The sequence below is a fragment of the Lichtheimia ornata genome (assembly GCF_029851405.1).
Source record: "Lichtheimia ornata isolate CBS 291.66 chromosome Unknown scaffold00012, whole genome shotgun sequence".
NCBI lineage: Eukaryota > Fungi > Mucoromycota > Mucoromycetes > Mucorales > Lichtheimiaceae > Lichtheimia > Lichtheimia ornata.
The window spans coordinates 214,996-239,599 of record NW_026695332.1 but is presented as its reverse complement, the minus strand read 5'-3'; the positions used below and the strand labels follow the sequence as shown (position 1 = coordinate 239,599).

Genomic DNA, 24,604 nt, shown 5'->3' with positions numbered 1-24,604 from the left:
GTGTGTGTCATTTTACACGTTACATGATAATGATGATCCAACAACAGCCATTGCCTTAGTACCATGTTAGCTCAAATAAAAAAGTTGAATGATGGAGATGATGTGCTGGAGCAGGACAATCGTTCGTATGCACTGGTTTAGGCAACAAAGGTGAATGGGAGGAATGGGCTATTAGATGGCATTATTCCTAAATGGTGTACAAGTATCATGCATCGTCTGTTTTGAATGACTCAAGTTACACAAACACACCCCTCTGCATCTTTGGCTCCATTTGTATCATTGCTTTCTTCGTTGCTGCTGTCATAAACATCCTTTATCCATGACCCTCAACCGTTGCTTCATAGCTTGACTTGAGTTTCCCAATACCACCCATGGCTGTAAAACACCATTCTTTGAAAACAAAAGCACTCTCGTCAATCCCTTCCAATGCCTCATCATCCTCAACCGTATCCACGTGATATGATTCATCATTCTTGGTGACGACACACAAGTAACCAAAGCAACATTCCAGGGTTTCTCGTCACTGCACTTGATTGAATCCCTCCATCATAACCGTTACAAATCGGATACGATGATTGAAAAGCCATATGATATGTTTCCTTTTCCATCCGACTGTTGGTCTATCTCTTTCTTGGTCATTTTCCATTCTTTGTGCATTCTTGAAACCGAGAATTGCTTGTATAGTTTATTACGCACATCTGACTACTATTTCTTTAGTGGTCTTGATTGCTCCTATGACACCACATCGGTCACCATGAGGTTTGCAGCCTCCTGATCCCTAGTAAATTACATAGCAAGCACATAAACCATTAGCAAATGGATAAGACATGATAGGAATAAAAATGGTACTTACTGTTGGGATAATTCAGTTAATTGTACCATGGGTGCAGCAATTGCTAATTGAGAATCGATGGCTCGTATCCTCGGAGCACGTGATGTATGGTTGTGAACTTGTGTGGCACCAAGGTACCGCTCAATCTCAAGGAATGAGTATGGCAACATCTTCGCAAGATCTGGACAGCTTGTTGAAAGCTGTCAACGCAAACACCTTGCGATTTATCATCATCTTGACCTTGCTGATCATGCTGACCTTGAAGATCTTGCTGATCCTGAGCAAGAGGGAGATGGTCTTGGTCTGCTGGCAAGGAACTTTGCATTAGAAAGAATTTCAAAGTAAAAGAGCTACACTTACCAAAAGTGACCTTGGATAATAGGACATTCATCTGCATCATGACCATTGGGATTCAGCTCTTGAGAGATTGAGTCCTCCACTTGGAATGTTGCTCTTATGTTGGATCCAGGAGCCCGATGTCTATGCAAGATTGCATATACTTGACGCCATCCATCATGGTTGTTATCTGGTCGTGAAAACCAACCCGAAACATGGCTGGCGAGATAGCATGCTACTGAGGCACGACGAGCAAAGGAGAGGTGATGCCGGTTAGACCCTTCATCCATGTTGTCGATGCCCCACTTCAGTCCTTGAAAAAGGGCACGCCATACAGAGTATATTGATGATGTTTTTATCCAATAGATGGAGTTTTCCTGATCGATGTAATCACTATATGTAGAATAATACAATGAGCAATATATCATAAGCATGTATAGAGCAAGCAACCTACGTCATTATCTCCTGGATAAAGTCATCATAGTACTCAAGTGATTCCAAGGTGATGCGGACCTCGATGCGAATGCCATCATGGTATGCTGGCATTGCACCCAAAGTATGGTTGCAAAATGCCTGGCAGATGAAAGGATAGCAAAATTAATATAGGAATACTATTGATGGTATGATGAAAACTTACAGCAAAACCATTGATGGTGTTGTTGTAAATGCGCTCAGCATCTACTGATACACCAGGACGATCGTTGCCAGGCTTATACTCGTAGAAGCGTGTCTTGTGTTTTCCATACACTTGCATTGCTACGCAACCAAGGATTGGGAGCTTCATCATTTGCCACATGAGCAGCCCAACCACCTAGGTGCTCAAAATGAAGGAATGGGTCATTGCTATATAATAGGATTAGAATGAATGTATAAGTTTGAATGCATGTAAGCAAAGACATACCGCGAAACATGGCAAGCAATGCGATTGCCACGACCAGGATTAAAGAAGAAAGCCTGTCGTAAGGTCTTGGATATATCGTAGGCATAACCCATAGGTAAACCCATAAACGATGGTGCATTGTAGGAGTGGCCAGGGAGCGCCTCAATTGCGAAGTCGATATAGGAATTCGCTTTGTCAATGAACTCCCATTCGATATCACGCACTGAACGTCGTAACGCCTCCATTTCAGGATCACGGGCTTCTGATTCTCTGTAGGTGTATGCATTTTTGATACCTCGGCACCAGGTATCAAAAAAGAATCCTCGAAAGCGTGCCAAAGTTGGAGTGCCATTGATGATCACACGCATACGCTCCACCAGGTCTTCAAGGTGCTCCTCTTCCACTAAGGATGCATGTGGATATATATGGCCCATTTGGTTCCGAAACAACTCCTGGTCTGCTGTATATGATGCCCCGAAATTCATTCTGTCGAACCGAGCCTCTTGCGAAAGGGCAGGGAGGAACACATGGTTGATAAACATCTTTACATATGTATTATCCATGGGGTCATCCATATGTGGGAAAAAGATGTTGACCTATGATAAATATTACATTAATATGCAATGAATGAATACCACAAAAACATGATTGAATACTTACATGCCAGCGTCTATTGAAGCCTAATTGACCTAATTGGACAACAGCCAAGCTTGACCTTCTCAGAGAAACCAGGGTATCGAATGCAAAAGTGCAATGGCTCGGTGATAGTAAAGGATGTACTTTGCAGAGTGTGCCGCTCAACCAGGTGAAGAATGCTTGTATTGCGTTGTATTTGATTGTTGATAAGGCATCATCCATAGGGATCTGTATGTATCAAAGCAAGTTGCTACACGTAAATAAAGCTGCTTCTATACAATGGCTATGTGGTGCTCACGTGAAAATAGGCTGTAAGGCAAGTTGCTGCAAATAGAGAACGCTGTTGGATACGATGAAGTAAAGCTTGCAAATAGCAATTGCTGGAATGAATGCTGTTCCGATTGGTCGTGGCAGGGAAGCGCGCAAGAGCGTGTGTTGTAGAAGAGTGACGACAAGGATCTTACACGCCATGGAGTCGCCATTCAGTCAAAGACAATCGGATCGAGAGTGTTGCAGGGTTGACATGATGGGTTGAAGCAGGACAATGGTTTGCAGCTGGTAGCTGTGTGTACTTGAATGCACCAACGGTTGAGAATGGGAGGAAGAGTAAATAAAGTGGGAGTGGAAGGAGTGGAGATTAATTAGGTCAGCCACTGCCCTACAAATCTATGAACACCGTAAGCTAAATCTTGATTATGGTATTGCACATCTCAAACTTGAATCTTCCACACAAGGTGCTCTCAGGCACGCTGATCAACTTTGTTCTAATAAAGACGCCACATTTCATTATACAAATCTTGAATGGGAGGGCGCAAATGTAGGAGGAAATGATACGTGTTCACCGCCCTGAACATTGTTCCAGGGCAGCCTATTACAGAGATTGTCTCTTATTGTAAATATGGATAAAACAAAGGGTTGCAGGATTCGGTAAAGAGGAACTCTACAAGATTACAACGCGGTTGGGTAAACGTGTAAGCTCATTGTAAGACCATTACTATACTGTAGGTAGTGGTAAGCCAAGTAATTTATTATTATGATCAAGGTAAATGACTAACTCCTTCGTGGTCGCTTGTTTGGGGGTTCGTTTGAGTGTCTTTGATCATTGACTTGGAGATCAAGTGCAGCCAATAGCTCCAATGTATCTTCAATGTTCGGAGGAATGCTTTTCAGTCCTCTCCTTTGTAATAGCTCTCCCAACTTTGCTTGATGTACTGGTAACATAGCTTTAACAAAAGCATTAGCGAGACCTGCTTCATAATCGCTGCCAGCAGCAGCATAGTAAATGCCACTGCTAACGTATCCTTCACGCCACCGTGCCATAAAATCAATGAGACGCTCGTTTTGCTGTTGCTTGGTGTTATGGATAAAGTTGTAGCAGCCTTGATACGTGTCCTGCGGAGGCACCAGTAAATCACGGAGCATGCAAACCACCTCTTTCCAGGTACAATTTTGAGATTCCAATTTTGACTTGAACCAGGATTTTTGTGAAGCATCCATACACAAAGGTAGATAGCGTTTCCAATGTTGTTCTGCATTAAGGCCAAAGGCTTGCATCGTGTATTCGAACTCCAAGGCAAAGTGGAACACCGTACGGTGAACAGCTTTTGATGGTTGCCAACATCCACGGTTTTTTACTTGGAGAGCCGGTAGCTGTTCAGTGATTTGTTCAAATAGTAGCGCACGGACAAGGCTTTTGAAACATGGTTCTTGTTTAGCAGCATCAGTGATATATTGTTTTAGTAACCCAAGGCTACATGCTGTCTCTTTGGTGTCAGTAGCAGGTGCAGGAGGAGTAGGAGAAGTAGGAGGAGTGATAATGGGAGTGGTAGTTGTATGTTTGGGATAGGATTTTACATTATGATTGCTTTGAGCGATGTCACTGCGTATATTGTTATTGCCAGTGTTCTTTTTAACTGGATGATTTTTCACTGTATTGCTTTGGGTGCTATATGCACAAGCGTTTGACAGCTGTTTTGTATTGCCTTTGACTTTATTTAGCCGGGCATTCTTAGCAGTGTTATTTACGGGTGCCATGTGGGTGTTTGACCCATGTAAGGCTTTTCCCATGTGGACACGCAGCTGTGGTATAGCAGCTTTTGCAGTGTTTTGTATAGATGATGATGCTGGTTTTTGGTTATAAGAGGTCGAGTGAGGAGCAGGCATTGCCTCTTTCACGACATTTTCCAACCCAGTATTGGCTTCAGAGCCACATGATATAGTAATAGTATAGTTTGACATGGGAGTGAGAGGATGAGAGAGAATGAGAAGTGGGAAACAATGAAATTTTTTATGAAACAGGAGGCCATTTTATAAGCTTGTCGGAGACTCATCTTGCCTGGATAAGGTGCCCATGACTTTTTCGGTCAGGGTGCCCGTGTCAAAATGAAACCCATAAAAAACCATGTCACGGTTGCCATGGCTCCCATGCATAAATCGGGGTAACTGCAAGTCCATATGAGGATACGTGTCAACAACGCTGCTGCACACGACCCGATCCATCTCCAAAGTATTGTCCTCGTGCATCATATTGTTATTTATTTGCATGCATCACAATTGCTAACGAAAAGAAATGACAACAACGGTGTAAATTGATACATCATTGGGTGGATAGTGTCTGCATACTAGTTCTCAAGTTTCGTGTTGTGCGCATGATAGTGGCTGTACCCCTTGTTTCGCTCCGACAATCTCACACTTTTGTTGTTCGTCGTCTTTCACTCTACCTTACGGCTAATACCGAGGCAATGAAGCAACAATCGGGCATGGATACACGAGGAACTAGCGATGCGATTGCCAAATCGACAGCCAGCATGAACGAATATCGCCGTGGACCCTACTTTGACTCGATGACTACAGATCGCGTACGCGTTACTGAAGCAGCATAAAGACGACTACAATGCAGCGAATCACGCTATTTGTCTTGCTGAAAACCGGGCACGATGGGCATTTCAAAGGACCAGCAGGAATCTCAGGCTTCCAGAGAATGTACGGTGGACCTCCTTCACGACGCGATGGATGTATTTGATGTATTGCATGAGCCAACTGCAAGGTATTCGTTACAGCAAGTTTTCAGGAGCCATGGAATGAAGCATAGGGTGGCTATATTGATGACAAGAATGCGAGCTTTGATGTATGATTCGGATGCTTGCTCACAACACAAGGCATGGCACTACTTTGGGAGGCTTTATTCATGAGGTCGACGCATCGATTTATCACCTTATTGTTGCTTATTTATGTTTCGCCAGCAATTCCATACGCAAAGTGACATGTCAACACCTACGTTATCAACCGCGTCGGCAATGCTGTTCCATTTTGGACCATTTGACACCTCCAACCGATATTGCCGATCTCATGGGTAGCGTACAAAGACGCATCACCAAGGACAAGATGACTTTGGATGTTCCACGTCATAATGACAATCAAGTTGATCCGGTGTGCAGGAGCGTTTTCTTCAACACGTAATTGATTCTTCGACAACGCATTCTCAACCTCCCTCTTACAACATTAATTCTTGTTGATGTCGGTGCGACCAGGAGAAATAGCGCGTTCACATGAAGGAAATCAGTGACACCATCAATATTTCACACCATTACGTGATGAAATCATCTTTACAACGAGACATTGCAGCTGGAGATTCGAATACTACTACTCAGCCGCATGGTACTAGCATACAACAAGGATTCATGGATTGGGATGGTTCAACGCACATTCAAACAAGCAACCTGCAGCAGTGTAGAAGGGGGACCATCTTAGAGATGTATCACCAATCCAATAAATGTCCATATTTCCCCGGCTGGAACAAGATTTGGTGTACAGGACTTCCTCAATGGAGAAATTAGTCGACCTTATTGCCATTTTGATACCATCATTATCCCCGGTTGGCAGCTCGGGATTATGGACGTATATGCGTTTATGCAATTTAGATCAGCTTGCAAGATGTCGGATTACTAGAGCTGACAACATCATGGGAATATCGCATTCATATAAAGCAGCATTCAAAAACGACAACAAAGCGACTCGAATCATAAAAGATACTCTCCAATGAAGGTAACTTGATGACTTTTATATCCGCTTCTCGATTGGATAGGATGTTGATGGCGAATCTTATGTAGTTGCTTTCTGCAAGTCTCTCAGCTGTGGCTACCGCTTTCTTGCTTTCGTCCACGTTCATCCAATCGGCCAATGCCCTTTCGTTGACTATTCGTAATGACGTTCCTGGTAACGCAAGCTCGCCTATCCTATATGGTTTGATGTATGAAGACATTAATCGTTGTGGCGATGGTGGTAAGTATTGAGGATGTGCCTTCGTTATAATGCATCGTGTGCACTAACAGAAATCCACCCTTCAGGAATGTATGGCCAAATGCTACGTAACTGGAATTTCCAAAAGGATGATTCAGGCACCAAAGATCCATCGACAGAATTTTGGAGTGCTGTTGGTGATGGAGCAAAAATTGCGCTTGATGACTCGGTCGGCTTGAATGATGCCAACAAGAACAGCCTGCGTTTAGATGTGTCTTCGGTGAAGACGCCAGCTGGTGTGGCCAATGAAGGATGGTGGGGCGTGCGCGCGCAGCCTGATGAGACATACACTGCATCATTCTTTGCCAAGGCCAACGGTTATAGTGGGAAAGTCAACGTATCATTGCAAACCAATGATGGCACAGTCCTGGCATCGGCTACCCCCGAGGGCAAGCTGTCTTCAGATTTTCAACAATTCAGTGTGACACTCAAACCCAAAATCTCATCCACAAGCGTTGATAACCGTTTTGTTGTCTCGGTCGATTCAGAAGATGCTGTTGGCTCCTCCATCTATTTCCAAGTCTTTTCCTTGTTTGGTGAAACGTTTGCCGATCGTGAAAATGGCTTACGGCAAGATATTGGCAAGGCATTAAATGATTTGAATCCAAGCTTTTTCCGATTCCCAGGTGGTAACAACTTGGAAGGCGTATCCATTCCTCAGCGTTGGAAGTTTCAGCAAACAATTGGTCCTCTTGAAGACCGAGTAGGTCGACTTGGTGACTGGACTTATTGGTAGGTATAATTGAAAAGAGTCATAGCTTGAGAGATGTTGACATGATTTCATTTACATTGATAGGAACACCAATGGTCAAGGTCTTCTTGATTACATGTACATGGTAAGCACTACTAAATGGCTTTTAACCAAAGTGGTATATGTGTCTAATATTTTTATGAAAATAGTGCGAGGATATGGGAATGGAACCCATCCTTGATGTTTATGCTGGTTATTCCCTCGATGGATCAAGCGTTGCTGAAGAGGATCTTGGCCCATACGTGGATGAGGTGCTGGATGAGCTTGAATATTTGACCGGATCAAAAGACACCAAGTGGGGATCATTGCGTGCATCACACGGGCACCCTGAACCATTCGACATCAAATACATTGAGATTGGCAACGAAGATTGGTTCTCAACTACCTATGACTACCGATACAAGACCTTTTACGACGCTATCACAAAGGCTTATCCCAATGTCACCATCATTGAAACCGCTGAGCAGAGTTCAAGGTAAGTTAAAGGATTGGCATGGATCAACATCTTATTGTAGCAGCTGCGTTAACAATTTTTTTTTGTTGTTGCAGACCATGGGACATCTACGATGATCACTACTACTTGGATACCAAAGCAATGATTGGCAACTATGACCACTACGACAACTATCCTAGAAATGGCACAGGCATCTTTGTCGGCGAATTCGGAACCAATGTTAAAGGCTGCTGTGGCAATTCATCCGCTAATCTTGAAGCTGCTCTAGCAGATGCTGTTTTCATGACGGGCCTTGAACGCAATTCTGATCTTGTCAAAATGATTGCATATGCACCCACTATGAAACGCGTTGGCCACGAACAATGGAACCCTGGTTAGTGTTTTTATCATAAATCCAATGAATGATATGAGCTCATTGCGTTGTACATAGACATGATCCATTTTGATACCGAAGCAGTTTGGTTGACTCCAAGCTACCATGTATTCCAACAATGGAGCATCAATCGTAAGTGCAGCCATTATTAATGTAAGCAATGATCATCACATAATAACTCAATTACAATCATAGGTGCTGATACCATTCTCCAAGTCGATCATTCCGATGGTGAATTTGGTCCTTTATATTGGGTGGTGGGATCAAAGAAGGAGACTGCGCAAATCTTTGTCAAGATGGTCAACACCGGTTCAGAGGCCGAGAAAGTCAGCTTCAACTTAAAGAATGCCGCTATCCATAGCCAAGGTGTAGCTCGTGTTATTACTGGCAGCAGCCTCGATGATGAGAACACAAAGGACAAGTCCACTGTGACGGTCAAGGAATCCACTTTCAACATGGATACGCTCACTTCTTTCACATACACCTTTGAACCTTACTCTGCCACTGTGCTTTTGCTTCACTTGCAAAAGTAGATGCTCCATTGCGTTTTACAATACTGCCTATTCAGAATACTAAAGACATAGTAACACTTTTTACAATCATGATCGGGGAAAATACATTGCTATACTATTTGACTATGATACAAGAGTAATGCTTTCACGCAATGACTTGATTATTAATGGCCTCCCAATAAACATTCATTATTGTTGATCACCCCCAGCATGGATATCCAATTATGAAAGTATCAAAAGGGGAAGCATTCAATGAAGAAAGAACATACCAAAGACCACCCACAAGTTGTATAGTGACCTCCGACTGCAGGTATGGCTGAAAGCTCCCGGCAACCGATTGGACTTCACCCAATGAAGTTCATTAAGCTTGGACGTTTGTATTGGCTTTCGATTCTATCGGAGCCCGTTGCCTTCTGTTCAACACAGCTTCTGAGAAAAGACTGTTCGTCTTCACACCGGGGTCTCGCCAAGGAACAATCCTTGAGCTTATAACGGGACAACGGCACTATAAACCGAGCAACATTTTTTTGACAACTTTTTTTACATAACGAAAATGAAAATGAGAATCTATTTTACACGTGCAAATGGAAGAAGACTATTGTTTGCTATAGTCTTAGCTACGATTTTTTCTAATCTGATGGACATCTTGAACAAGGGGTCTCCAGAGATACTTTTCACCATAAGTCATATACGCGAGACCAATGGATGCACCAGCCAAATGAGCATAATGATCGAAGCGACGCCAACCTAGCAGGATACCAGCGAGATCAAAACCCATCATGGCGGGGAGAGCATAACCCATCTTGATTGGAATAAAAGGGAGGAAGATCAACGATACGCTTGAATGAGGATATAGGACTGCTGTACCAGCCAACAATCCATAGATGGCACCACTGGCACCTAAACCTGGCATCACGGGTCGAAAACGTCGTGTCGCAAGACTGAGCACATGGCTGACCACATTGGCTCCAATACCAGTGGCTAGGTAAGATGCCACAAATTGCTCCCTTCCCATATGCTGATGAATGACCATACCAAAGGAATAGAGACCAACCATATTGAGTGCAAGATGGAATCCTTCTTGATGTGAGAATACGCTTGTGATCATGGTGATCGACCGTCCTGGTACTGCTGGGTTGTGTGTAAACCACTTCATCATGAATGGCATCAATCGAGGTATTTGCCAGCATCCAAATATTGCCACGTTGATCCCAATCAATGACCATAATGTCTTTTCAGCCTCTGAAAGTGACAGGATCTTCTCTTCCACCATGACATAAGCTCGTACAAGATCCTGTGGCAAAAAGTCGAGTTGCTCCACGCGACGTCGTAAACGTTCCCATTTTTCTTGCATCCACACTTGTCGCTCGGCAATGTAATCATCCATAGTAACGGTACGTGAATACGGCCCACCTCCTCGCATGCCTCCAAATTGTCGCAACCGCTCCCAAAACGACACCTGATTACGATCGTAGATTACAGCAGAGACAACAAAAGCACCGGCACAAGCCGTTAGACCGAATGCAACAGGACCAGCATAATGAACAGGCGGCTCTGCAAATCGTATTTGTACTGGATCTCGACGTGCTTTGTATCGAATGGTGCGTCGTCCAATGGTCGATAGGAGCCGTTTGCTGAACATGTAGCGTAGAAGGAAAAAAGGTGGCAAGGAAGGAATGCAAAGACGCTGCGCTGCTTTTCAGTCCCCTCGGAATCGGGAGCATTAATTTGTCACTGAAACCATTCCATCCAATCCATCATCATTCATGGGCTGAGACCACTCTACAAGGTATACTACATCCGTATTGCCATGTCCTTTCAGGTGTTCTTCTATGCTGGAACTTTGGGAGGGAAAATGCAGATTGGTAACCAAGATCGCCTTGCGCAATCCCATAGCTTAAATAGTTATAGCAACAATCTTAGCCTTCTTTTATTCATAAGCCAACATGATCATATGGGGGAAATACATCTTTAAAAGCTATCAATGCAAATGTCATCAGCCGTGACGGTGCAGCTTGGGGGAGGAGATAGATGGTGGGATTATCTGCATTTGATTTCAGCTTGGTTCTCTTCATTCTTTTACAAAACACGCATTATGGTTGTAAGTTGCCATTTCTTTATCCTTCCCAATACAAGCTTGCCTTAACGCCTCATTAGAAATTGGGACTCTACTTGAAAGCTGATCTCGAGAATGTGACCAATCTGAAGCCCATGGAAGGTTTCGAATGGTATTTCAAGGTATGTTTCCCCAACGCGTTGAGAGTGGTGCACCGATAATAATAACTCACTCATATGGATGCCTTCAAAGATTCAATGTGGTAGCTGCCGTGAGACTGACGAGAATTGGATTTCATTCAACCCTGAAGTGAGTAGGGAAAAAAGGGAAGGGTGATCAAGTTGATTCGGCTGACTGACCCTGGAGGATGGGTCCTTTTTTTCTCCTAGGATACCGTTGACATGTCTGGATCACGTGGTACTGCCAACCTTGTAATGCGATGCAAATTTTGCAAACGAGAGTCGAGCGCACGTAAGTTCAAGCATGTCATTGACACATGGTGGATGTTAATCGTTATCGGCAATTAGAATTTGACACCAGTGTCCCGATCCAAGCTTACAGTGCTGAACAAAATCGCAAGCTTCAAAAGATCGCTGTATTTGATTGTCGTGGTCTTGAATTGGTTGACTTTGCTCCCAAGGTAAGTGAAAAATAGGATACTTAAGGTAAATGGCAGTTATTAAGATGGTGGAATAGGGCCCTTGGAGTGCAGAAGGCACTGAAACGGGTACTCCATTCGAGGACATTGATTTCGAAGAGGGTGATTGGGCTGATTATGATGAAAAGGTACGTTCATTCATGATGCGTATATAATGTACACAAAAGCATGAGACTCATATAGCTTTTTTATTTTAGTCTGAGGAACCAGTTGGTATCAATGAAATAGAAGTCGAGTTCAAAAAGGAAAAGTAAAGCAACATTGGTCTTAAGAAGGGCATTGAAAAAGTGATTTCAGTTGATCAAGGGATATCCGCATGACATCAGACATCAGCGCGTAACCTGGAAGAGCGTATCTATCATAGATGGCTAATGTTGGTGATGCTTGTCGCGTTTGGATGGCGGAGGGAATAGGTGATATTGAGGAAGGGATATGATGATCGACCGGGAGATGTGATAAAAGCTGCTTGACGATTTCGTCAAAGTTGGCTTGCGTCTGCTGCTGTATTTTAGCCTCTGGACAGTTGCTGATGCATGAGAGTGCATACATGATATGCCCCAACGCTACAAAGGATACTGGAAATGGTGATTAGATCATGAGGATTGTGAAGCGTTGAATACTTTAGGCTTACATGGATCGGCATCTTTGAGATAAAACAAGGAATTCTTGATAAGTGCGAGTAGGATGTCACATGATCTCGTGGCATTGAGTAGCGCCTGTTTGCGTAGTATGGTCAAAAAGTCACTCGTTACGCCATCGGTCTCCATGGAAGGTTGTGAGCTGAGTAATAGAGCGTGTACCATCATGGTGATACCATGCATCATGCCAAATGCTCCGATATTCTGCTGATCATCAAGCGTTTGTACAAAGGTGGATGCATCGACTGAATACGGATCTTCACAAACTCGCAAATCATCAGGTAATGTTGCCCACCATTCTCGCATGATAGTTTCAAATCGAAGGAAAACATGGAGATTCACCTCGGCTTTCCGATCCATTGACATGTTTTTAATTTGTTCCTGCATAACAACGTAAGTATCCATGATCGGCAATGCATGATGCTTCAAGATGTACATACAACAATCGTTAAGAAATATTGGGAACGACATAGCCGAAATACGTGATTGATGGTGCGAATGCTGCTTTTGACGGCTTCATCTTCATCATCGAGAACGTGTAGGTGCATTGAAAAGGGTGTGATTTCAAAAGGACTCTTCGTATGACCATCGATCAAGATAGTGAAGTTGTAAAGCATGTAGTCGGATAACATGCGTTGACGCTGAAGCATCACCTGTTCCACATCACTCAACTGCTTATCCAAGCCGGATGATAAAATGTCCTTGACTATGAGATGGGCAAGGGTGGCTAATCGGCGGGCTTCTGATAGCCATAATCTGACGAGTGTGAGGTAATGATACAGTAGTGAAATTGTGGTCAATGTGTCGAGTCGTTTGGTGGGATCATCAAAGATATCAAATAGCAAATCGTGGCACTTTTCAAAAAAGAAGTCGGCCAATTGCCGCCGTTCTTCAGCTGATAGATGTGTGTAGCTTCCAGAGCTTGACATGACATTAACGCATATGCCCATAATGATCGGTGATGAAAATGGATCCTCAAGGGTGTTGTAGTATTGTCGAAGGGTTGGGATATGTATAACTGGTGCCAAAGGACAATTGGGAGTACGCATATAAATGTTGACAAGGTCATCAATGATGGGTCCATAGTTGATATGATTGTTGGGTGATTGAAGTAATCGTAATGGTGATGCGTTGGTGCTACTACTACGTCGTGCCATTTGAATACGCGCTGTCAAGTGGAGCGTTTCAGCGAGGATGTGAGAGGTATTGCATTCAAATATGAATGACTTTTTGAGAAAGAGATGATGAAAAGGTGATAAGTATCGTATGGATGCTTGACTGAATTGATAGAGTTCCTCCATGCTTTTGATGGGTGTCTCGAGACGCAAGTTTCCATTAATGACACTGAGTTGCCAGGTGGGTTCATTGTCATTTGATGTCGCCATTGGTGAGGATAATTGGTTGCCATGGCTGTATCTGATATCCCGCAGTGTAGCCTCCAACGCCTGCACGGACCTCCTCAATTGCTGAATTTCAGTTGTATAGTGTTCAAGCTCTTGGTCGCCATCCTCAGAGCGCTTGTCCTCGCTATCCGAGTCGAGATCGTCAATCGGAACACACCTGATTCCACGTTGTGAACATCGCAAGCACACGATCGAGTTCAAATGCCAAGTGCATTTCCGGCGTCGCTTTCTGCATTCTTAGTATAATAGATATTAGTCATTCGAATGCTTTTGATACATATGAAGATGATAATTACCTATACACGGTGTTCTTTGACGGGCCATAAGAGATGAATCAAATCAAAATTCAGGGGCGGGGAAAAGCTGTGTCCACTGTTATCAATGCCAAGTCCGCCAAGAAACATGCATTGTTGAACTTGAATTGAGCATCTTGAATGAAACACCTCCACTGCCAAGTTTATTCGAATCAGTGACTTGTTGTACAAATATTTACAAAAGTGGTCTATGCATATATGCAAGATCATGAAATCGTTTGCAATTGTGCCACGCTTGATCGCAATATGTCGTAATACAACGCATAGCCGGATAGAGCAAAGTCATTATATATACCCAACGTGGGCGATACCATGTTTGTGGAAATAGCAGTGGTGATAGGTGACATGTCGGATGGGATGTTGTGGTCGGGAGGAACACATGCAACGAATTGCTCGAAAAGCTTTTCGAAATCTTCTTCCAATTGCTGCGTGAGCCGTGCTTCGGAACATGATTTGATGCAGGACAAAGTGTAGATGATTTGTCCAAGGAACATGAATGACACTGAGAGCGGGAAAAGCCATGTAAATGATATGATAGAAAAGCACGAAAAGAAGCTTCCAGTATAACTCACATGAATCACCATTATCTCTAAAAAGATCAACGTATCGAAAGAGGTGTAATAAAATGCCACAGGAACGCATGGCCATTGATAGTGCATGTTGTCGCAATACGCCAAGGAAATCGCCTCTACTACCTCCAGACGTTGATTCTCGAGGTTTCAATAGCACGGAGTGTAGCATCATTGTCATAACGTGCACCATAACGAAAGGTAAAGTTCGGAAACTTCCTTTGGGGAGAGTATCCACGTCATTGGATTGGAATAAGAAAGGATCTTTGCACGGCCTTAATTCATCGGGTAAGCTCGACCACCATTCACGCACCACTGTCTCATAGCGAAGGAATATGTGTGGATCAAGATCGGTCTCTTTTCTTGCATATAAACGTTTCATTTGTTGCTATGTAAAGATCATCTATGATCAATAACGAACCACTAGAATCAATATCAATGATGATGACTTACGAGAAGAAGAAGGCTGTAATGTGTTGTAAACAAGCGCAAAGTATGATTTGCGGCATTGATCATGAGATGCACATATTCTGGTTCATCGTCCAAGACCTCAAAGCGCACTTGAAATGGTGTCCTCTCAAGGGCATCTTCTTTGAGTTTCCCATCCATGATAAATTGTAGGTTGTATACCAAGTAGGCTGATTGAAAGCGTTGTCGATCTACCATCACTCGTTCCACTGGTGATAAATAGCCCCTTTTCTCTTCAGAGAACGCTAATTCATCGCTAATAAGCAGAGCCATGGTTGCGAGATGCCGGGCTTGTTTGAATTGAAGACGAACCATGATGAGATAATGAAAAAGCAGAGGTATTGTTGCTACGGTGTCGAGTTGTCGAGTTGGGTCATCGAAGATGTCAAAGAGAGCATCATGGCATTTGTCATAGAAGAAATCCGCAAGCATACGTCGTTCAATGGGTGTACTCTGTTTACATGATAATCCGCTCGCTACCATGCTGACGCAAATAGCCATAATCAAAGGACAAGAGAATGGATCTTTGGTGTTGTTCAAGCGTATTCGAAGAGTTGGTATATGAAGCGTTCGTATGAATTGAAAACGGTCAACATCCATATAATCATGCACGATTTGATGAACCATTGAATGCCAATCGATGGTGTCGCATCCTCCTGTATGTGCAAGCATCTTTTGAATCGAGTATGATGGTTGTTGTGGCATATCAAAGTTGGTGATCAGCATCATTGACTTGATGAGGATATGTGATGTGGCGCTTTCAAAGAGAATAGGTCCTCGTTCGAAAAGAGAGCAAAAGGGTGACAAGTATCTGAAAAACGCTTGATTGAATTGTTGTGCTTCTTCCACACTTTCGATACGTGAATCGAGCTGAAGAACGCCTTGATGAATACTGAGATGCCATGTTGGTTCCTCTTTGGGAGTGGTTTTGGCTCGTATCAATTGACTCATGCTAGTCTCCAATTGCTGCAACTGCGTTTCCATCGTATCCACATGATCTTTCCATTGCTCCAATTGTTGCTCGCCACCTCGAGTATCGCTATCATTGCTGTTGTCTTCGTCTACTTGTATGCACTCGATCCCACGTTGTGAACAGCGGAGGCATGAGGATAGATTCAAGTGCCAAACACATTTGCGTCTTCGTGTTCTACATTCTATGCTGCATCAGTCATTGGTGGTGTCGAATGTGAAATGGGCGTGAACTTGGTTACCAATGCAAGGTGTCTTTCGCCGAGACATGTATAAAAAGAAAAAGACCTGGTGCAACATGCTATTCCCAGCATCAGGAACATTTAATCCCGCGGCAACCCCCCTCTGGCGCACACCTTTACTCCGATTAAGGTTGCATGGCAACCACTATCTTAGCGTCCATGCTTAAAATAAAAGCTTGGGTTCATACATCACGTGTTTTAAAGATACATTCACTCACACATGCCAAGCATCAATGGGCCTGAATGCATCTACTAGCTAGACTTTATTACTAGATCAATGGGGAAAGGGAGTAAGCAAACTTTGTAATCGATCGAATGAAACCGTCAAAGTATCTGATATTAGAGCATAGCCTGGCATGGGGTAGTCATTGTAAAGGCACATGGTAGGAGAAGCATGGTGTAGTGTGATAGCACTTGCCATAGGAGATATAGAAGAAGGCATACGGTGATCGGATGGAAGAAAGGATGAAAAGCCCTTGAAGATCTTGGAAAAGAGTATCTTTGATTGAGAGCTCAGTTGCACTTCAGGGCATTCTTGGATACAAGCCATGGCATACATCATATGACCCATTATACCGAAAGCCACTAATCATTCCCTGTGAGACAATGGGGCCACTGAATGACGAAGGCACTAAGATAAAGAACAACTTACATATCTCTGAATAGACAAATGTATGTTCGTAGCTTGCCAATGATGCACGCGTAATGACATCAAGCGAACGCATAGTCATAGTGAGTGCTCTCTGCCGCATGGCATGAAGGAAATCGTCCTCTGTGCTTGATCGTATTTGTGGTTTGAGAATCGACGCATGCACCAATGCAGTAATTGTATGTAGCACAAGCAATGCGGTGATGTTTGTATCCTTTTTGATGCCGTCGAGCGCATTCGGTGAATATGGATCATCGCACACTCGTAATTCATCTGGTAAACTTTTCCACCATTCACGCATGATCGCTTCAAATCGAAGAAAAACATGTAGGTTTAATTCAGCGTGGCGATTACAAATGATGTTCCTTAGCTGATTCTGGTTGAAAGTAATTTTTAAGCTGCGAGATCCCTATAGAGCTTTGGATAAGATAACCACTTACCATTATCAATAGAAAGTAAGGGGATAAACATAAACGAGAAACATGATTAATGGCCTTGATGTTCCATTCCACGGTATTAGATTCGTCCTCCAGAATCTCGAGTTCCATGGCAAAAGGTTCCACATTAAAAAGATCCTCTTCATTTATGTATGCTTGATGCATGACCAGATCAAGAAAATGCATCACGTATCTGGATTGCAAATGCTGTCTTTGGAACATGGCATGCTGTATTGGTGTCAGCTCCAAGCCCGATCGTTGAATGTCATCGCATATACATAAAGCAATGGTAGCAAGTCGACGTGCTTCGGTGAACCATAAACGTACAACTGAAAGATAATGATATAGCAATGAGATGGTGGTCAAAACGTCGAGTCGGCGTTCAGGATCATCAAAGATATCGAAAAGGACCTCATGGCAGCGATGGAAAAAAAAGTCACCGATGGCTCGTCGTTCCTTGGCAGTGTAACCTTTCATAGGTAGCATAGGACTTGATGCTGCATTGACACAAATTGCCAAGGTGATAGGACATGCCATTTTATCTCGTAGAGATTTGTAATGCCGATCATAGCTGGGAATGTGTAATATAGGCAAGACTTGTGGGGGATGATCATGGATGTAAAAGTGAACAAGTGTATCCATCATTTTCTCGAAATCAATGCACGGCTCAGTGAGCAATGGTGTTGTCATGGAAGCAGCTGTGTTGTGCTCGAGTTTAAGCTGCGAAACGAGACGAAAGCCTTCGAGAAGGTTATGCAAAGCCGCACACTCGAATGTGACAGGTTCTTTATGAAACAAGGCTGCAAATGGTGACAAGTACCGAAAACAGGCCTCACCATACTGAAAAAGATTGACATTGCCTGATTCGAGTCGTAGCTGATCATTCACAATATGAAAAGTCCATGACGGGTCAATGATATCAGATCGAATACGATCCAACGTCGTCTCAAGCTGCTGTGCTGTGTGCTGCAGTTGCAAGATATCGTTTATCCATTGTTGCAAGTCCTGATCACCATCTTCGGAACGTGCATCGTCATCATCCGTTAGGCTGCTATTATGATCATCGATCGGCACACACTCGATATCTCGCTGTGCACACCTTTGACAAACGAGGGAGTACCTATGCCAAACACACTTTCGTCGTCGTTTTCGACATTCTACTAGGATCAGAAAGAGAATGCAATGCCAAATAGGGTCATAGTACCAAAACACGGTGTCTTTGTGCGGTTTGACATCCGAAAAGAAATAAAGAAAGGGGAAAAGGGAAAAACAATCACCTTGAGTGAATCCGTAAAGAGATATCAGACCCACTTTCAATTCCGCACTCAATGATACAGTTACACAGATTCCAAAAATACAATCTTCATTCGTCCATAAAAAGCGACAAATAAACATCTTTGTGGTAACAATGTACAGATTATCTAGGATACGACTAAGCGGTATTGTTGGTGGCAGATCCAGCTGCTGAAGATGATGAAGAGCCAGTTGCGGGTTCAGCTTGAGGAGTGGTGGCAGATGGAGCGGGAGCCTTGTTGTTGTTGTTGTTGATTGATGAAGCAGCAGCAGCCATTTGCCATGCTGGGATACTGCTACCGTTGCCATTGCCATTCTCAACAGGCTTCGTTGCTGATGCAACCGTATTGCTGGATGTTGTTGGTTCAGGTACAGGAGAAGAAGGGGTTGTGGGACGACGACTGAGAAGTAGACTCTTGAGAGATTTGAGCTCATTTTGCAATTCTTCAAGGACATCTCCCTGCTGTTGCTTATTCCGATCCATCATCTAATACACGCATCAGTAAATATCTTTTTCGCTTTTTCATTTCAGGTACAACCCGCTTACCTTGGGTACAAGTTCTTTCAAGGCATCCACTTCATCCTTCACCTCTCCAAATTGTTTTTGTCTTGCTTCATCTCCTTCCTTCAAGTCCTTCAAAGCTGCTTCGAGACTGGTGATGGATGTGTTGACTCGATCGGATTGTGTCGAAACGGCCGTCAAAGCTTCTTCAGTTTGATCCTTGATTTCCTTGAGCGATGCCTCAACTATAAAAGTCCTATAAGCTTCACTTTTCTATTACATAAACGTTCCTCTACTATACCTGCTTCAAATTGTGAATCCAATGCAGCCTTTTCCTTCTCCAATTCTTCCTTTTGTGGTACCTTGAACCAGGGACCAAAGAAACGCTATGATTGCACCCACGTTAATATGTGTCGTTCTCATTTCTCGGATAGAATCACATACCTTGGCCAATGTCCACAATCCATAGGTTGCACCACCTGCAAGAACAGCTGCAATAAAGACATCACGCCAATCATAAGAAGGACGAGCGGGGACTGGAGGAGGTTGGGTAGCGACGGCAGTGTTATATGGGACAACGGCGCCTCCAGGTTGTTGGGTAGCCACCGGCGCTGCTGCTGTTGCCGTTGTTGTTGCTGCAGGTGCTTTGCCGTTAGCACGAGACATGGCTTCTTCAATTTCCTCGGATGTCATGCCCTTGGATTCCAAGAATGAGACCTTCTTTGTCAATGCCGCCGATTGCACCTTGGGATCGGTAAGGAAAGAAACGGCCGATTGTATCAAGTCTTCTCTCATTTCAAGCAAAGGATATACACTAACAAGCCATTTATCATCATAGTGAGTTGATGAATGAGATAGACGCTTTATATGGTGTCGACTTACGTTGTGTGGTGGAAGAGAACAAGAGGGGTGGTTTACGATTTGTCAAGAAAGCTGCTTACACAAGGAAATTGTGGGGGAAGAGGAAATGTACCCCGCTTTTATACTGTGATGTTTGTTCAATCACATGCAAACTATGCTTATGCTTTAATTCAATACATCAGTCAGCTCGTCTCTATCTTAATAGGTAGTCGCTGCCCTTAGAGATGCTTACTACAACCCACCCACTTCCACTTTCACCCATAATGATGTTGAGCTATCATATGGCTATTCATGTAATACTACTTCAAATGAAATATGATCAATAAATCATTCTTAAGAACATCACGGTGAATCATTGTTGCATTGTGTAAAAATCCCCCAATTTAGCAAACCAACTTTTGAAGCCTATGATGCTCATTATGCATAGATTGATGGACATTCAAGATCGACCTCGCTTAGTCGACCGGGGTTTCAACGGAAGTTTAAACACGATTGTGGGAAACATGGCTTTCCACGCAACCTTTTTCCTGTTTCTTGCACTCTATCTATCACCATGGGAAGACTTGAGGGAAAGAACGTATTGATGTAAGTATCACTTTAGCTACTTCACCCTTTTACTTTATTGAACACTGAAACATAAAAACCAATAGTACAGGCGCATCAGCTGGTATTGGCGAGGCGTGTGCACGCGAGTTTGCAAAAGAAGGATCGAACGTGGTGCGTATAAAAGAGCCACTTGACAAATGTTGCTGCACCTCCTAAACACCCTAAGCACAATAGATCGTTGCTGCTCGTCGTGTGGAGCGTCTTGAGAATTTGAAAAAGGAGCTTGAAGCCAAACATCCATCCATTAAGGTGACGGCTATCCAACTCGACATGCGAGACGTACAACAAATCCGATCCGTTGTTGCCCAACTTCCACCAGTAGATGTGTTGGTAAACAATGCTGGCATGGTGCTTGGTAGAGATCCGGTAGCCGAAGTAGCCGAGGATGCCTTTGATACGATGTTCAACACCAATGTTAAGGGCCTTGTCTTCCTCACACAAGCGATTATTCCCAGCATGAAGGAACGTGAAACAGGACATATTATCAACCTTGGTTCAATTGCTGGCAAGCAAGCATACCCAGGTGGAAGCATTTATTGTGGTAAGTAAGCAGAGCAACGTGGATTACAAATGGATACCATTGTTGTTGACGTATTCATCTTCCGATCAATCTTGCATTTAGCTACCAAGCATGCTGTTGATGCGATTACCACCTCGTTGAGATTTGAGCTCGTTGATACACCTATTCGTGTCAGGTAAGAATCCAAATAGAAAAACGCATGTATCCTTTCATTCAAATGACTCATTGCGTTCTTTTTGTGTAGCCAAATTTGCCCAGGGTAATACTTACACATTAACACGTTGGGTTTGTTGTCAGCATGGTGTGCTCAATCCAACATTGATTTAGACTTGTCAACACTGAATTTTCCACTGTGCGTTTCTATGGTGATAAGGAAAAGGCTGATAGCGTATACAAGGGCATGCAGCCATTGGTTGCTCAAGACATTGGTATGCTTGGCAGCGAGGAATCATCAAACCGGTATTAACCTCATATCTTTAATGCAGCTGAGATCGTCGTGTTTACTGCTGGTCGCCCACCACATGTCAACATTGCGGATTCCCTTGTATTCCCCACCGCACAAGCTGATGCCACCACCGTTCATCGTATCGCATAATAGAACCATCATCATGTAGGTATCGGCATTAGACCTTAGTTCCCCACAATCGATACAACAAGATCTCACAAGCAACAATGATGTAATAATGGTGTCGGCAACAGTGCCTTACCAGCCTCGAAGATAATAAAGTGCGCAGGGCAACTACACTTACTAAGACGCCAAATCCAATCATAGCTTTAAGAGCATGCTTCATTCAAATCCTCACATTTGCCAATCCATTACGAGCACATACAGCCTTGGATTGAACTCTATCATCATACTTCTTTTTGACTCGCATTTTATTGCAAGATTGGAGGGGGGACATGTATCGGGAATCATTAGTTTAAAGCAAAAAAAAAATAAGCTGGTAGTATATGATTAGGCCTTGTAGAGCAGGTCAATGAAGCCAGCAGCAACATCTTCAATGATGGATTTGTCAGGTATGGATGCTGCTGTACCATAAATGGCGGCTGTGCTTCCTTTGGATTTTGAGGGATCGGCCACCAGCTCCGTAACAATTTCTTTGAGATCCTTTGCGAATTCACCTGCACTTGGCACCCAGGGCAACGTAACAGAGATATGCAAAGCTGCTGGATTTTGTAATGCACTAACATCCCAACCACGTTCACCAAGCATGTCACCAATGTCATAAATATTGAGGGGCTCCTTTGCACCAAATGCAATCACTGGACCAATTGGATTACCCTTGACTGTCAACTGAGGGATTGAACGAACGCTGCAAAGAAGGAAAAGGAGGGGTCAATCATGATGATACCCTTTTTGAATAGGCCATTCATATACTTACGCATCTTCAATGGTTTGTCGGGCACCCACGATCTTCTTGCATGAATCCAAATAACCTTCCTCACCAATTCTCATGAGCGCAGTCCAACAGCCAGCAATCAATGCACCAGGTCTAGATGAGTAAGATAAGCAATCGCGTTGTGATAGCCCATTGATACACATATACAAACCTTGAACCAGCCACACTGGGTGATGCATAAATACCACCTGTCCAATCAGAGCACAAAAAGTATTGGTATTTGCGGATCTTCTTATCTCTGTACATGACAATGGATGAACCCTTGGGAGCAAAACCATACTATGTTGTGCGTGTGAGAATACAACCATGACCGAGTTACCCGAATACAATATACCTTGTGCGTGTCGCACGAGATCGAGGTGACACCATCAACTCTAAAGTCGAACGGAATGGTTGGCAGACCAGCCTTTTCAAGGAAGGGCATGATGAAGCTTCCAAGACAACAATCCACATGCAATCCAATGTTGTGCTTCTTGGCAAGTTTGCCTAGGGCCACGATATCATCAGCGGTACCATGAGGATAATTGACAGCCGAACCAGCAATCTAAATGGTCATGTGTCAAAGACAACAATTTTCCCAAGAAAGCAAAATTGACAAATATCATATCATACCATGATGGTGTTTCGAGTAATAGCTCTGGCCATCTTTTTCAAATCCACTTGGCAAGTGACTGGGTCGACAGGAACCATGATAAGCTTGATGTTAAAGTAGCCTGATGCTTTCATAAAGGCTGCATGGATTGTGTCAGGGACCACCCTACATGCATACGGATGAGATAAAGGTGCCAATCCTTGTTCCAAGTAAAACTTACATTTCAGGATATTTGATACCCTTCAAATCCTTGTACATGTCACGATATGCCTTGCACGCCATGATAATACTTTCGGTACCACCACTTGTCATTGTACCACATCCGTCAGTGGGCGCATTATACATATTCAAGACCATTTGGACACTTTCAGCCTCCATCCGACGGACACCAGGAAATACCTCCGGATGCAAGGGGTTGGAAATGGCATACATACGATAAGCCTCTGCCAATAGATTGGTCAAATCTTGTCCACCATGGTACACTGTACCAGACACACGGCCACCTTTCCAATCCTTGCCACGCATCTTTTCGAATCTAATGAGGGAGAGTAATTCAGCATTCTCACATCACACAACTTCACATGTCAAATGTATTCCCACATACATTTTCAGCTGTTCCATCACCTGTTCCTCGGTAAGGCCATGCTTGGGTAATGTGAGTTGACGAACCACATTTTCACCTTCACGGGAAAACATTGAATGCTCCATATCCTTAAGAGTCTTGCTAAGCTCGCTATCAATCTTGGCTTGGACTGAAGGCAATCGACGCAATTGCTTGAAAATAGCCTATAGCAAACAACACATGGATGAATAAACATAGCGTGGAATAGAAGGATGATGGGCAACATACTCGCTTCACATAAAGATGCAAATCCTTGAAAGCACGAACAGGACCACCAACAGCAAACTTGGCATAAAAGTATGACCAGTAGTTGAGAAGCACCAGGATAAAGACAATGTTCTTGAGGACAATGAGACGACGATCGGTCAACACACGTTCAGCAATGTGCATGACTTGTGACCATGGACTCGTAGGTTTTGAGATTTCGTTGGCCATTGCGAGTGGTACGCGCGTTGGAGAAGAGAAAAATGAAGCAGTGGAAAGAAAGATGTGTGAATGAGAATTTCACCTCGGCCTTGTTTATCCGTGCCACTAGAAAACCCTGATGATGCTATAACACACGGGTATGCACACAGCAACCGTGCGCGCCGGATTGTTAACGAATTACATTTCCTGGATTAGGTCACTCGTATCTTCCCTTTTACGTATACAGCCACACATACACTGTAACATCATCTTCTCTTTGTTTCCTTTGTCCCATAAACCAGTGGCAAAATCAATCTCCCGTGTTAC

The 24,604-nt window shown here is 43.5% G+C and overlaps 12 protein-coding genes across 12 annotated transcripts; 4 read left to right on the top strand and 8 right to left on the bottom strand.

Annotated features, from left to right (window-relative positions):
* Positions 1 to 896: 896 nt before the first annotated feature.
* O0I10_003628 (uncharacterized protein) lies at positions 897 to 2,906 on the bottom strand (the record flags this gene model as incomplete). The annotated part of the gene is made up of 7 exons (XM_058483696.1): positions 897 to 1,149; positions 1,193 to 1,561; positions 1,623 to 1,741; positions 1,806 to 1,924; positions 1,980 to 2,011; positions 2,070 to 2,644; positions 2,709 to 2,906. 7 exons carry the CDS (start codon positions 2,904 to 2,906, stop codon positions 897 to 899), a joined length of 1,665 nt encoding a protein of 554 aa, XP_058345494.1.
* Positions 2,907 to 3,734: 828 nt separating this feature from the next.
* O0I10_003627 (uncharacterized protein) lies at positions 3,735 to 4,922 on the bottom strand (the record flags this gene model as incomplete). Its single annotated transcript, XM_058483695.1, has 1 exon — positions 3,735 to 4,922. The coding sequence occupies one exon, from the start codon at positions 4,920 to 4,922 to the stop codon at positions 3,735 to 3,737; it is 1,188 nt and encodes a 395-aa protein (XP_058345493.1).
* Positions 4,923 to 5,332: 410 nt separating this feature from the next.
* Positions 5,333 to 5,566, top strand: O0I10_003626 (uncharacterized protein; the record flags this gene model as incomplete). The annotated part of the gene is made up of 1 exon (XM_058483694.1): positions 5,333 to 5,566. One exon carries the CDS (start codon positions 5,333 to 5,335, stop codon positions 5,564 to 5,566), a length of 234 nt encoding a protein of 77 aa, XP_058345492.1.
* A 1,156-nt stretch (positions 5,567 to 6,722) lies between these two features.
* Positions 6,723 to 9,094, top strand: O0I10_003625 (uncharacterized protein; the record flags this gene model as incomplete). Its single annotated transcript, XM_058483693.1, has 8 exons — positions 6,723 to 6,728; positions 6,794 to 6,965; positions 7,031 to 7,715; positions 7,780 to 7,819; positions 7,884 to 8,209; positions 8,284 to 8,561; positions 8,619 to 8,693; positions 8,757 to 9,094. The coding sequence occupies 8 exons, from the start codon at positions 6,723 to 6,725 to the stop codon at positions 9,092 to 9,094; spliced, it is 1,920 nt and encodes a 639-aa protein (XP_058345491.1).
* A 592-nt stretch (positions 9,095 to 9,686) lies between these two features.
* On the bottom strand, positions 9,687 to 10,715 carry O0I10_003624 (uncharacterized protein; the record flags this gene model as incomplete). The annotated part of the gene is made up of 1 exon (XM_058483692.1): positions 9,687 to 10,715. The coding sequence occupies one exon, from the start codon at positions 10,713 to 10,715 to the stop codon at positions 9,687 to 9,689; it is 1,029 nt and encodes a 342-aa protein (XP_058345490.1).
* Positions 10,716 to 11,168: 453 nt separating this feature from the next.
* O0I10_003623 (uncharacterized protein) lies at positions 11,169 to 12,041 on the top strand (the record flags this gene model as incomplete). The annotated part of the gene is made up of 7 exons (XM_058483691.1): positions 11,169 to 11,174; positions 11,231 to 11,311; positions 11,382 to 11,438; positions 11,519 to 11,600; positions 11,657 to 11,769; positions 11,826 to 11,915; positions 11,985 to 12,041. 7 exons carry the CDS (start codon positions 11,169 to 11,171, stop codon positions 12,039 to 12,041), a joined length of 486 nt encoding a protein of 161 aa, XP_058345489.1.
* Positions 12,042 to 12,054: 13 nt separating this feature from the next.
* O0I10_003622 (uncharacterized protein) lies at positions 12,055 to 14,152 on the bottom strand (the record flags this gene model as incomplete). Its single annotated transcript, XM_058483690.1, has 4 exons — positions 12,055 to 12,362; positions 12,419 to 12,806; positions 12,866 to 14,064; positions 14,125 to 14,152. The coding sequence occupies 4 exons, from the start codon at positions 14,150 to 14,152 to the stop codon at positions 12,055 to 12,057; spliced, it is 1,923 nt and encodes a 640-aa protein (XP_058345488.1).
* Positions 14,153 to 14,348: 196 nt separating this feature from the next.
* Positions 14,349 to 16,418, bottom strand: O0I10_003621 (uncharacterized protein; the record flags this gene model as incomplete). The annotated part of the gene is made up of 4 exons (XM_058483689.1): positions 14,349 to 14,644; positions 14,715 to 15,099; positions 15,165 to 16,333; positions 16,391 to 16,418. 4 exons carry the CDS (start codon positions 16,416 to 16,418, stop codon positions 14,349 to 14,351), a joined length of 1,878 nt encoding a protein of 625 aa, XP_058345487.1.
* A 246-nt stretch (positions 16,419 to 16,664) lies between these two features.
* O0I10_003620 (uncharacterized protein) lies at positions 16,665 to 18,711 on the bottom strand (the record flags this gene model as incomplete). Its single annotated transcript, XM_058483688.1, has 4 exons — positions 16,665 to 16,975; positions 17,043 to 17,415; positions 17,480 to 18,633; positions 18,681 to 18,711. The coding sequence occupies 4 exons, from the start codon at positions 18,709 to 18,711 to the stop codon at positions 16,665 to 16,667; spliced, it is 1,869 nt and encodes a 622-aa protein (XP_058345486.1).
* Positions 18,712 to 18,908: 197 nt separating this feature from the next.
* Positions 18,909 to 20,066, bottom strand: O0I10_003619 (uncharacterized protein; the record flags this gene model as incomplete). Its single annotated transcript, XM_058483687.1, has 4 exons — positions 18,909 to 19,256; positions 19,317 to 19,516; positions 19,573 to 19,657; positions 19,716 to 20,066. 4 exons carry the CDS (start codon positions 20,064 to 20,066, stop codon positions 18,909 to 18,911), a joined length of 984 nt encoding a protein of 327 aa, XP_058345485.1.
* Positions 20,067 to 20,685: 619 nt separating this feature from the next.
* On the top strand, positions 20,686 to 21,853 carry O0I10_003618 (uncharacterized protein; the record flags this gene model as incomplete). The annotated part of the gene is made up of 7 exons (XM_058483686.1): positions 20,686 to 20,717; positions 20,783 to 20,849; positions 20,913 to 21,279; positions 21,361 to 21,433; positions 21,503 to 21,517; positions 21,586 to 21,686; positions 21,744 to 21,853. The coding sequence occupies 7 exons, from the start codon at positions 20,686 to 20,688 to the stop codon at positions 21,851 to 21,853; spliced, it is 765 nt and encodes a 254-aa protein (XP_058345484.1).
* A 360-nt stretch (positions 21,854 to 22,213) lies between these two features.
* Positions 22,214 to 24,307, bottom strand: O0I10_003617 (uncharacterized protein; the record flags this gene model as incomplete). Its single annotated transcript, XM_058483685.1, has 8 exons — positions 22,214 to 22,571; positions 22,641 to 22,751; positions 22,810 to 22,937; positions 22,993 to 23,202; positions 23,271 to 23,415; positions 23,471 to 23,785; positions 23,855 to 24,036; positions 24,101 to 24,307. 8 exons carry the CDS (start codon positions 24,305 to 24,307, stop codon positions 22,214 to 22,216), a joined length of 1,656 nt encoding a protein of 551 aa, XP_058345483.1.
* Positions 24,308 to 24,604: the final 297 nt, after the last annotated feature.